This window comes from Ammospiza caudacuta, chromosome 18, assembly GCF_027887145.1.
Source record: "Ammospiza caudacuta isolate bAmmCau1 chromosome 18, bAmmCau1.pri, whole genome shotgun sequence".
Lineage (NCBI taxonomy): Eukaryota > Metazoa > Chordata > Aves > Passeriformes > Passerellidae > Ammospiza > Ammospiza caudacuta.
The window spans coordinates 12,764,898-12,777,597 of NC_080610.1; the positions used below are offsets into that span (position 1 = coordinate 12,764,898).

General features: G+C 54.0%; 2 protein-coding genes across 2 annotated transcripts; both read right to left on the bottom strand.

Moving 5' to 3' along the window:
• Nucleotides 1–2,972: 2,972 nt before the first annotated feature.
• B3GNT4 (UDP-GlcNAc:betaGal beta-1,3-N-acetylglucosaminyltransferase 4) lies at nt 2,973–4,226 on the bottom strand. The gene has a single exon (XM_058816864.1). It carries the CDS (start codon nt 4,138–4,140, stop codon nt 3,022–3,024), a length of 1,119 nt encoding a protein of 372 aa, XP_058672847.1. The 5' UTR covers nt 4,141–4,226; the 3' UTR covers nt 2,973–3,021.
• A 446-nt stretch (nt 4,227–4,672) lies between these two features.
• Nucleotides 4,673–11,563, bottom strand: LRRC43 (leucine rich repeat containing 43). The gene is made up of 12 exons (XM_058816911.1): nt 11,463–11,563; nt 11,131–11,385; nt 10,781–10,891; nt 10,520–10,659; nt 9,686–9,924; nt 8,911–9,089; nt 8,466–8,589; nt 8,119–8,258; nt 7,914–7,991; nt 7,459–7,650; nt 6,853–6,919; nt 4,673–4,849 (listed from the first exon to the last, which is right to left on the bottom strand). Exons 1-12 carry the CDS (start codon nt 11,550–11,552, stop codon nt 4,689–4,691), a joined length of 1,776 nt encoding a protein of 591 aa, XP_058672894.1. The 5' UTR covers nt 11,553–11,563; the 3' UTR covers nt 4,673–4,688.
• Nucleotides 11,564–12,700: the final 1,137 nt, after the last annotated feature.

The following is a 12,700-nucleotide window of genomic DNA, read 5'->3' on the forward strand; positions in this document are numbered from 1 at the left end:
GCTCATTGTGGGTGTGTCCATTTGGGGAGGAAATTAGGCCTTGCTTTCTATTTGAATTTAAAAGTTTTTAACCTCTGAGTGGCAGCTGCACCAAATTACACTGAGCTGCACTCAGGGGAAATATTTGCTCTGGAGCTGAGAACTTCCCATGGAGTCACCCAGGCTTGGTGCAGTTTTGTTCAGCACAGCAAATATTTCACCCAGAATCACCTCTGGGGGAGGTTCCCCAGGAAGCAAGGGGGAGGTTTGATTTTCAATATATTATAGTTCTAAACAGAATTGTTTTGGCAGCTGCTGTGTACTGTTCTACAAAGCAAAGAGCAAAAGAGTTTTACATATTTGAATGCTTCCCAGTGCAAGTTTCAGGCCATAATCTTAATTATTTCTTTTGCAAGCTTAATGTTTCACTGTAGGTTTCAAAACCATGGGTGTCCTTCACTGTTAATTTCCTAACCTGACAGCTGGTGTGAAATTTGCTTTGTAGAACAGCATCCACTTGAACTTTATCACTGGGGATTGGATCCCCATCTGCCAGGTTGTGTAAGAAAACACACATTAATCAAAGGTTTTTCACCACAGATAAGCATTTGATGTATCTGTGTCAAGGTTGGTGTTACTAAATTGGGTTGTGCCTGAATTTTCTTACCTGCAGCATAAGAGGTGTTTCTTTTTGGCTGCCTTTGGAACAAATGCAATCTCAGGTGCACAGCACTGTTCATTTATAGATTAGGTAGTAAAAAGAAAATTAACAAACCACTTTTCCTTGCTCCTCACTGGTGCTGCTGTATCCAAGGAGGATGCACAGTCTGGAATCCAGCTCAGAGGGAGCTGCCCGTGTCTGCTCTGGGCTGGAGCATTAGGGGAAAAAACTCCTGTGGTAAGAGGATTACTTGGGTGGTGGCACAGCTGAGCCCTCAGGAGCCAGATGCAGTCTCAGGTCAACCTCTAACCACAACTGCTCTACTTTGGTGCCTTGTGCAGTTGAAGAACATCTGCCAAGCCCTGACCCGAGTGCACAAACAAGTTGTGTACCTTTCAGGATGCCACAGTAACTTACTCAGATGTTTGCATGGCACTGCCAGGAGCCTGCTGAGCCAGGAAAGCCCCTCTTCCCCTTTCAGAGCCTGCTCCCAGCCCTGCTGTGACCTCACTTCTTGTTTCACTGCACGTACTGCTCTTCCTGCCCGAGAGCTCTTCCCACACACGTCCAGCCCGGCGTGACTGGAACCAAGCAGACAGTGCTGCCAAGTCAAAGTGGGGGTGAGAGGCACAAATCACCCCAAAGCAGGGCAGAAAGGAGTCCCTCACCTTTGTCAGGAAGTGAGAGCTGCCAGCTGGGGGTTAGCCCACACACCTAAGCCCACAACAGACATGACATCATGCTCTGTGCTCCTGAGTTTGCACTGGGAATCATCGAGTGGATCACAGAAGTGCTGGCACAGCAGCTCACAGGGCACCACGGTGCCTGCCCTGTGCAGTCTCCTCTCCAGGACCAGCAGCAGGGCCCAGAGAATTGTGCCCAGAACCTGGGCTTGCTGCTGGCACTCAGCCTTGTTCACACACCTGAAACTACACACAGGCACTTCCTCAGCTACAGTTAATGAAGCCCTGTTGGAGCTGCAGCCAGAAAACACAGTAACAGCTTGCACAAGATCACCCTGAGGATGGACACCCACCAGTTCTTTGAGACAAACCCCTACTGACACCTGGCACAGAAACAGCTCCTGGGAGGTGGCACCTTTGCCCCAAGAGCCTGGATCCACCCTGGGGCTCAGCCAGAGCTACCCCAGGTGCTCCAGAGGGCCAAGGGAGCACATCCTACCAGGAGAGAGCTGCCACAGCTCTGCTCCCAGGGTGTCCCTGTCTGTAGGACAAGCAGGAGCCTCCTGGCAGCACTTGCTGGGCTCTTCTGAAAGCTCCAGCTCCCATCTGGTGGGGGATGGATGCTGGGCAGCTGGCACTACAGACAACAATTACAACAGCACAGCATAAAGGGCTCTGCTTGCTCTAATCACACACTTCCTCTTTGCTCATTTGCTTGTTTTTTTCCCTAAGGCTTCCAGGCTGCTTCCTGCTCATCCTCAGCTCCAGCTCTAGCAGCAAGATACTGATAAGCTTCACAAAAAACCCCAAAACTTAGTCCTATATTTGATATTTTCTCAAATTAACAACTCCAGCACATTCAGATTTATCACTTTTGTGTCAGTGCATCTTATCTGAACAGGGCAGAGAACAGCTCACAGAAAAAGAAGTGGCAAGTATCCATTCCACTAACATTTTCCTCTTTAATGCAAATACCCAGCAGCAGATCTCAGCCTTCCCTGGCTTTTAGGGCTCTTAGCTTTCAGAAGACCTAAGAATATTCCCATGTAAATACTTTTGAAAAGTATTTTATTTATATACAACATTACAACAACAACAAACCAAACACCTCCCACACAACATGGGAAGCTACAGCCACTCTTCCAACCACCATGCTTATTCAAAACACGTGGCTCCTCTCAAACCAGATCAGAAAGTGTTTGTGCTAAAGTTTCCAGTGCATGTAAACCTTTGTGAGTTTCTGCAAAAGCCAAAGGGCTGGAGGCTGAGCCCAGTGCCCCAGATTATCATCACTGCTGTGTTAAGGCCATGTATTTTTGAAGCTTTTCCTTCCCCACTCCACTCCCTTTCTCCTGCTGCCTGGTAGGAGCTGGGATAGCAGACTCAGCAGGACATACTGGCCTTTCTTCCATGCCTTCAAGTAAATTTCAAATGCTCTGTCACTCCTTAGTCATGAGACTGACTTTGGCCAGCAGTGCAGGTGGCACTTGTGACTTCCCCTGGCACAGTCTGGCTGGGAAGCCACTGACCACACCCCCACCCTGTGACAATTCAACTGCTTCAAGTAACCCCCAACAGAAAAAGACTCACTGCAAACCAAACCACAGCTCCAGTGCAGTCTGTTAGTAACGGACACATTTCTACCACAACCTGATTTTTAGTTTAGTACCCTGTCAGCAGCATCAATCCCCAGGCTCATCAGTAGCTCCTTTTCCAGCCCCTGCTGTAGCTGTGTGTCACTGACACCGCACACCTGATGCTGTCATCCTTCACCAGTGTCCACATGATCCACATCTCCGTTGGGTTCAGTCTGTGCACAACCATCAGCTCTTTGTACCAGCACGGATCAAAAGAGTTGAAAGGTCTCTGGATCCCAAACGTCTTAAAGCCAGCGTGGTTCTTTGGGGTCACTGACATCTTTGCCAGACACATCCCCACAAACACATCATCTATGGGGAAGAGCTCCATGTCCTCTGCGGTGCTCTGGAGGCGACGCACTGTCTCTCTGGACATCACATATCCCCCTCCTCCTGCATAGAGAGGATAGAAGGTGGCCCCATACATGGCCTCTGGAATGAAATATTTGACCTTGGTGTTCCTGATGGGCCGGGCGTTGGCGATCACGTCCCCAACAAAGAGATCCTGTTCAGGGTCCAGCTCCTGGAGGAACTCCACGATGTTGTAAGTGTTGACAAACACGTCATCGTCGCCCTTCAGCACGAACCTGGCGTGCTGGCAATCCTCCGTGAACCAGCGGAGGAAATGCAGCTCCTTGAGGGTCAGGTTGAAGAAGTCGTCAACAAAATCCCACTGCAGGATGTCATCAAACTCCTGGCTCTCGTAAGCCAGCAGCTGGTGCAGGGGCTGCAGCTGGATTTTGGCCTCGGAGCGCCCCAGGAGGAACACCAGCCTGATGTGTCTGCCCCTGATAGACACCTCCTTCCCCCACGTGTTCCTGATGGCCACGCGCCGGTCCACGTTGATGGGGGAAGACTTGATGGCCAGCAGCAGGAACATCTCTTTGCTACACCTGGAAGGCCTCAGCAGCACCGAGAAGTTCCTGCAGTGCTTGTAGGTTAGGAAGACTCGGTGAGGCTCCGGGAGGGCGAGAGAAGAATTGGCAAAGGTCAAGTTCGGCAAACACTTGCTGTGCTCAGCGCTGTCCAGAACCGAAGGCTGCACTCTGTGATCCACCACATCCACTTTCTGCTCTGCTGATGATGCTGCCAACTTTGCCTCCTTCTTCATGTAAAACACGCAGGCCAGCAGCGTGATTGAGAAGGTGTAAAGCGCCAGGCTTTTAATCCTGGGATACATGGCAGCATCCGGCGGGGGACCGGCCCCAGGCGGGCAGATGAACACGAGCCGTTCCCTCCCACCTTACCTGGGACGGGGACGTACTCGGTGCTTCCCCCGGTGCTGCCGGTGAGGACGGTCCGGAGCCCCCGGTCCCGCCGGGGCGCGCAGACCGGGCTGGAGCCGCCGCTCCACGGTGACCCCCCACGGCAAAACCCCCGCTCTGCTCTGCGGAGCCTCCTCCGTGATTCACGGGAGCTGCCGTTCCCTCCGCGCTTCACCGGGAGCTGCTCCCGCCCCTCCCCGCCCCTGCCGAGCCCCGCCTCGGTCGGAGGATGCGAGGGCTGGCACCGGCCCCGGGGCAGCGTGTCCCGGGCACGGACACCCACCCCACACCCCGCACACCCACCCAACCTCCCCTGCCCGTTCCGGCTCCAGCAGAAGCTCAGCACCAGCCACAGACCGCCAGGAGCCCCGGGGCAGCTCCCAGCTGTGGAGGCTCAGCTAAACCAGGCTCTGCGCAGCGTTCCCTGTGGTTTATTTCCACTCATGCTCCTGCTATGGACACATTACGGAGCCCTCCCCTCTGACATGGCCACGCTCTCCTGCCTCTTGGTGCTGGCTGCCGAGGGCCATCGAAGGAGCTGCATCTGGAATTGAACTGTCAGTGGCACTGGCTGGGGCTCTTGATCCTCCTCCAGTTCAGCAGTGTCTTTGTTTTTTCCTTTTCCTGTGATAAGAAGTACATTTGTCACTGTCTTGAGAGAGTAAATGATACTAAAAGCAGCAGCGTGCAAGGGTGTCAGTGGTGACTGAGCTTCAGGGGAAACTGAATATTATTTTAGATGATAAGCCCAAAAAACATCTTTAGGCTGGCAGTTGACCTGGGTGCAGCCTTGCTGCTTGTTGTGAAACTGCCCTAGGGCAAAAGAAAGCTGCAGAAATAAATCATTTCAAGGATCCTGGAAAATCAAGTGCGAGGTAAAATGAGACCTACGTGAGACTACTTCTGAAGACATCCTTCAGTGTCTGGGCAAATGGTTCACTTGTGACAAAGCCTTTCCTCTTTGAGCCGTCTGGAAGTGATCCCAATTCCACTGAGAGGACTTATTATTTGTGTGCATTTGCTGAACTGAGGGATGCAAATCAGCCTCAGCTCCCGGCTGTGAGAGTGCCTGGACACTCGGCTGGGAGTCATCCCCTGTGCCCCGGGGCATGGCCATTGTCACAGCTCCAAGGGGGTCCCCAGGTGATGTGCAAGTGTCAAACAGCCCCTGAGCAGCTGGTGACTCACGGGGCAGGCAGGATGTGCAGACACTGAGCTCAGCAGGGCTCAGCAGCCCCCCAAAAAACCACAGCTGGGCTGCTCTGGTGAGTCACAGCCATAGGACAGCGGGTGGAGTGAGCTGTGGGGCAGCTTATCTTCAGGCACTGTGAATTTTGCACTCACATTTTGAATTATGCACTCCGTGGCCTCACAGTGCAGCCAAGCCAGCCCCCACCTGCACAGGCACACGGGGACACCAAATTAAGCACAAATCTCTAATTGCTGTGGGTTTCCTGCAGCAGCAGCACTTCTGTGCACACAACAGCACTTTTACCTTTGTTCAAGCTGAAGGGAAACCTCCTGCACACACTAACCACACACCAGGGAGGGAAGGAAGGAAGGAACAACCACTGCTGAAGCTGAGCTGTTTGACAGCAGCTCCTGTCAGGCTGAGTGTACATTGCAAATACACATCTTGTGGAGGACAGCAGTTCACCGAGTTTTCTTTTCAGGTCGTTAAGGGAGGCCCCTGGCTTCAGTGAATGCAGCCCAGGACTGCAGAGCTCCGAGAGCCTCCCCAAAGATGGGGACCTTGCTGTGGGTGACAGGGCACAGGAAAGCAGCCTGGAGCTCTGTGGGTTAGTTGTACTCTCAAATCTGATGCCAGAGCAGGAAAACAAAGCTCCTTTGGTAGCTCTGAGCAGTGCTGGGAGGCCTGGCCCTCTCCATGCCCTTGCTGACCCATGAGCAGCTTTTCAGCATTGCTTGGCCACCCCTTCCCTGTCCCACTTCCTCTGCTCTTGCATTACCCCTCTGATGTGCTGGCACTGCTGTTTTTGCAGTGAGAACCAAGACTGATGGAAAAATGATCTGCAAGAGGCAGGGTGAGGTTTGCCCCTGGCAGATTAAGCAAGGCTGCTGGCTGAGCAGCCCTGAGCCTTGCACTGGGGTCAGGGTGGTCTCTTGGTGGGTGACAGCAGACTGGGATCTGTTCCCAGCCCTGCATGGGCTGGCTGGGGCACCTGGGGCTCTCTGTGCATCTCCAAACCAGAGAGAACAACAATCCCCTCTGCAAAGTGCTTGGAGATGCGAGCTGGCAGTGAATGAGGAGCTCATTATGCACCCCAGGCAGCGCTCGCCCAGCTGCCCGCCCACGCCGCCGCCCACATTTGGCAGCCACACAGTGGCCAGCGCTTTTCTCGCCCAAAAATCTGCTTTTCCCATGTCCCCTGGCACAGGGTGCTGTAGGTGTGGGTCTCCCAGGGCAGCTGGCAGCCCACCCCGGGTGCTTGTGCAGACACCGACTGGTAAAGAGTCCGGGCCGTGTCTATTCTGAGAGCCCCGCAGTCAATGTCTGCATTCACAGCCCGAGGCTCAGGATGTGAGTAAGCCCCTGCTCCGGAGCTGCTCCTGTTTGCTCTCGCACACACCCCGCCCTCTGTCCCGCCACCTCCAGCCTCTGTCACCTTTGGAAGCCGCATTTTTCTGGTCTCCTTTGGGTTTTTTGCTCTTGTCTTTGCCTTTTTTTGCCTCCTGTGGAGAGAGATGTTTCCACAGTAAGGCTGTGTTAAAACTCACGGCCCTCATTCAGTCCTGTGCCAGCTGTCATCATCTGGGTGCTGTCACTGGGATTTCAGGGGCAGGGGACAGAGGTGAGGGGGAGCAGGGGCACAGCAGAGTGGCTGCTCAGAGAAGAGAATCCAGGAAACAGAAAGTTGGTACAGCTGGCATGTGCTGCCACACTGAGAGAGAGCACCAGAGGAAGCACGAGTGGCTGCTTACACATTCTGGAATGGAAAAATAAACTCATCTATTTTCCTAGGCCCAGAAAAAGTAGCAGAACTGCTCACTAATATCAGCCTTAAATAACCACACCAGCAGCGATGGATGGTGGTCAGGCAGGGCTATTTCAGCCCCATTTTGGGGAGAGGAGAAATTGGATGGATGGATGGATGGATGGATGGATGGATGGATGGATGGATGGATGGATGGATGGATGGATGGATGCCCAGGCCAGAGAAGGCATTTGCTGAATCCCAGCCTTCAGCCCTGCCCTGGGACATGCTCCTTACCTTCTCGTCCACAACTGGTGGTTCTGGTGGTTTCTCAGGGATCAGGATCCCAAAGTCACACACAGTTGCCACCAGGTTCTCATTGGCCAGCAGGGTCTCCAAGGTCACCCTCGTGGTGGCCAGGGTGCTCCAAATGGGAGGGTCACTGCGGTATTCACATGACTTCTTCTTCTTCTTCTTTTTCTGCTTGTCCTTGGACACGGGGACAGGCCTCAGCAGAAGGTTGGGGTCCCTTTATCAGAGAGAAGCAACCCCAACCCAGCCCCTCGCCCACCACTGCATCCTGGCCAAGGTGTGTGCCAACAGCTGCTGCCTTCCCCCCATAGAAAGTGGGGACTTTGGGAGAGGTCTGACTCTCTGACACACCAGACTGACCCAGGAGAAGGGTCCTTGTTGTCCCATCACTTTTTGCAGCTCAGATAGAATTTGATCATTGCTCTCTCCTGGCAGCCTACCTTTGCACTGTTCTTCTTCAGCTCCTGTCCTTCCTTTGTGGCAGAGTTTTCATCTGGATCCACAGGCCAGGAGACCACCTGCCCGGAGAGAGGAGCTGGCCCAGGGTCACTGCCATCCCAGCCTGCCTCCCAGAGGGAATGTGGTGACACTGGCTGGGCCTCCCAGCAGCTCTTCCCCCTTCATCCAGCTCAGCCCCACCCTCACCTTCTCCTCCATAACTGAGACAATGGTTCCAGCCTTCAGGTAGGACTTCAGCCCCACCAAGTCCTTGGCAATGTGTTGCTTCCTGTAGCTGCAGTCGATGGTGTCTGCCCAGGGCTGTGCAGGGGTGGCAAAAACCTTTGCTGTGTAGGGACACAAAAAAGTTCAGAGATCTCTCTTTCCCCAGGACAGAAGGACCTCCAGGACATGGCTGGTGCCAGGTCATTGTCCATCAGTCCCAGGAACAGCCCAGCTGGCACTGCAAGGGACATCCTGATGCCACCACACCCCACAAAGAGCCATAAACCTGCCCTGAGACATGGAACAAAAGATCTGTAATTCCTCATTACCAGAGTGGGCCTCGGGCTCCTCTGTGGCTGCAGGCTCCTGATGGCTCTTTGTTTCTCCTGTGTCCTGAGCAGAGCTGTCCACATCCAGGGTGGCCACTGTGGGACTCTGGTGGATTTCTGTGCCCTGGAACAGAGAAGGATTTGCCTCCAAAATCCTATTCCCCAGCCCACCCTTATGGGAAGAAGGGACTTCAGTGCCAGGGAAAGGGTCTGCCACAACCAGCAGGAGGGCAGGAGGTGAGTTCTCTTCCACGAGCAGAGCTCTGGGCTCCCCAACAGGGATGTGGAATGTGGGCTTGTCCTGCTGGATGCAGCCACATGGGAATTCTGTCCCCAGCACTGCTGCTCCCCTCACCAGGCTCATCACCCCACAGCCTGGAGATGCAGCTCCCCCTGCTGTGACCTGCCATGCTGCTTGTTTCCAGGAGCACAATCAAGCACCAACCTCAGGACTGCCCCTGTCCTTGAGCTCCTCTCCCTCTGCAAACTGGTAGGTCACACAGTATCTGTAGGCAATCACTGGACCCTCGCAGTCAGGCTCCAGCTGCTGAAAATCTTCGCGATAAGGGAGTCCCTTCATCTCCCCAATGGTCACAACCAGTTGTGCTTCACTCGTGATCAGCTCTGAAAGGAAGAGAATCCTGCCTTGAAGCTGCAGCACTTCCAGAGAGAGGAAGGAACAGAAAAGCAGAAACCTCCAGGTCCCACGTCCCACCTGCTGGCATCCCTCGGTGCCAGCCTGTGCCAATGCTGTGCAGGACAAGCCACTGCCACGTGGCGTCACTAAAAGCCATGCAAACACCTCCTGCCTTGGCTGCTCTGCTCCTTCAACATTTCAATCTCCAAAAGGCACATCCAGCACAAACTCATTGAGTAGAGGCCATCAAAAGAGGTTTCCCACCCCGTGTGTCCCCAGCCTCCTGCTCTCATCCCAGTCAGGGATGTGCCCCAGAGGTGGCACCGCTGTGTGCTGACAGTGCAGCCCCATGTGAGAACCTCCCCCAGTACTGATGTTCCTCCTGCCACAGCTCAGGAGGGAAATGCATGATCTGAAACCAGATGGGAAGAAAAGCTGAGGCAGGCCAGGACACTGAGGCAGTGCTGGGACTGGGATTGGTTGTTCTTGGGCCCAAGTCAGACACGGCCTCACTTGTAAGGACACAACCACAATGCAAACCCCACTCCTGAATCACAGGGTCAGCCTCAAAGGCAGGGCTCACCTGGCTGCTCTGCCAGCCTATGGAACTGCTGCCTCTCTTCAGGCCATATGTAGATGTCATCGAGGATGGACAGCTTGGGCAGGCTGTCCACAAGGAAGCCTCTGTAGGCAGGGATGAGGGACAGTGGGTTCCCCTGGAGCAGCAGGACGCGGAGATTCTGCAGGGTGGACAGCTGGGACACCAGCCCCAGCAGGTCTGTGAGGCTGTTAAAGCTCAGGTCAAGGGAGACAAGGTTTGGCCTAAGGAGAGAGACCAGAGAAGGATGTAAGGCAGCCAGCACCTATTTGAGGATAGAAAGCTACAGCCCTGGAGCAAAAACAGAAAGAAAATTGGTATTTCCCCAGCACAAACTGGGTTGAACTGAGGAATCCAATCTGGAGGCCAATTCCAATTCTTGAGCCATTGCCAGTCTGCCCCACAACACAAAAACATTTCTTTAGCATCCATTGATGACCCCCTGCACCATTTGGTGAGGCAGTCTCTGCTTCAGATGCTTACAGACTTCCAGCAGTGGTTTTGGGAAGGACACAGAAAAAGTAAACTGTCCAGGAAAATGGAACTGGGATGGGCAGGGTGTCAGGGCAGTTCCCCTGGCAATCTCCCCATTCCACACCTTGCTAAAGACCAAAACAACCTCTGGGCATGAGACAGAAGACAGCAGAGACAGACTACTCTGCACAGGGAGTAGACAGAGCAAAGAAACAACCCTTCTGAATTTTCCCAAAATTTTCCCTTCTGTATTTTCCCAGAAAAGGCCACCGCCATGGCTTGAGGTCAGCTGTTCATATCTGCTCATTTCCCTTTCAGGAGCTCACGTTCAGCCTGTGGCATTACCAGAAATCCACAGTGAGGTGCTTTTCCTGGGAAGGGCCACACAGCTGGTTGTAGCCCAGCCCCAAGTGCTGGAGCTCCGGGGGTGGCTGAGCACACAGGTCCTGCAGATCATCCACATCATTGTGGCAGAGCTCCAGCACCTGCCCAGGACAGAAGGAACAACAAACACCTTGGAAATTAGCTGTTCCTGGCACCTCCTTGAGCTGTTTGTCTTTCCCTGTGTTCCCACATGGGAATTCCTGCCCCATCCTGCTCGCTCACCTTCAGAGTCCGGGGCAGGTGGGCTGAGGTTACCCTGCTGATGTGGTTGGCACTGAGGATGAGCTCCTCCAGCTGCTGGAACTGCAGCAGACCCTCATCCACCTCCTCCACCTGCAAAGAGCTGGGTTTGGCCAACTTGTCCTTGAGGCACCTTGTGACCAGGGTGACATGGACACATCTCGATCTGTGTGACACCTGTGTGACATGGGTTAGCACAACATCCTGGGGAGGCTGTGGGGAGAGGCTCTACTCTGGCTGCAGCACCATGGGATGGAAGGTGTCCTTTTCCCAGCTTTTTTTCCCTGCCAGCAGGAAGACACAGCTTTGTGGGCACCAGCAGCTGCACTTACCCCCTTGTCCAGTATCCGCAGGGACTTGACAAGCTGGGAGACGCTGGAGCCATGGAGGAGCTCGGGGCCCAGCACAATCACTTCCCTCAGGCGCTGGGCCTGGGGGCTGCAGTCGGGGGGCAGTGCCCAGGGACTGTGCTGGTCTCTCAGCAGCTCCAGCAGCACCTCAGGGGTGTCCTCTCCTGGTGGCACGGCCTCCTTCAGCCCCGCTGGCTGTGCCCGGGAGCTCCTGCGGGCATTGCAGCGGGATTTGTTCTGTGGAGAACAGGGAGAGAGGAGAGGCAATGGCAGCCCCGTGCCACATCCCACAGCTGTGGCCCCCTGACCCCTACCCAGCTGCCGAGGCCACAGGGGAAGTCCTGCAGCCCCAGGTGCTGCAGGTACTCCTGAAAAACAGCCGAGACGCTGCTGGGTGCTGCCATGCAGCCCCAGCCCGCAGGGAACCCCCTGGCTCTGTGTCCCTGTTGCTAGGAGATGCTGCCATGGAACCAAACTCTCCAAGCAGAGGTGGAGCAGGTCTGGAAAAGAACCAAGCTCGCCCGGCTGGGAATAAATCCCTGTTTTTCTGGTTCCCACTGGGTTCTGGGGGCTGCTCCCCACCAGGGAAAGGCCAGGTGGCCTCATGCTGCACTTGCAGGGTGCAGCATCAGCATTCATGCCTGGCTGGGGACCTGTGGCATGGAATTTGCCATTTCCCTTATCTGTGTCCTGAGTGTCACTCAGGCTTCAGGGAAGAAGCAGAAGAACTCAGCCAGCTCCAAAAGCCCAGCTCTACCCTTTACGTGGAGGGCACTGCCACACAACCATGTAAGGCCACAAAACAAGCTCATGGCTGAAAATACCAGCTCCTACACTTGGAAAAAGTAGATGAGCTCAAGGAACAAAAGGCACAGACTGTGTCTCAGGTCAGCATCAGGTCTCCATAGGCAGAGATTGATTTCCTTTTTCCAGCGATAGGTGTTGCGGCAATGGCCACAAATTCCATTTTAGAGAGCTGACAGAGCAGCGTGTGTCAGCAGAACTTCACCAAATGAATTGCAGTTGCTCAGTGATGTCTGATCGTTACGTGGTGGAAAGCTGAACTTCTCAGGTTGGGTTTTACAGGACGGATGCTGACCTGCTCCCTTATCAGCTCAGCAGCTTATCACAGCCCCATAGAGACCGGAAAGGAGGTGCACAGCATGCACAGGCTATGAGATAATGGCATGTCCTGGAGTGGAATAACCAGGTAAAGTGCTGTCCTTAGGAGAAAATGAAGTTAAATCTTCTGAAAGTCTTTGAAAGAAAATTACCAGTGGTTGAATTGTGTTTCGTGGAAAAGCGAAGCTGTAAAAATTCTGCTTCGTTTATTTGCATCACTATTTAAAATAACTTGGCCCCATTGCCTTCAGTGCTGCACAAAGAGATACTCCTGCTCTTGGGGGAAGACCAGATCCCAGTACTCCCTGGCTGTGCCCATCTGGGAGAGCTGGAAGGGGGCTGGCAGTGCCCAGTGGCATCTTTTATGTACGAGCTCCTGCACCTTCCACAGATCTTCCTGTGGGCCACTGACCAACTGCAGGTTTGGTGC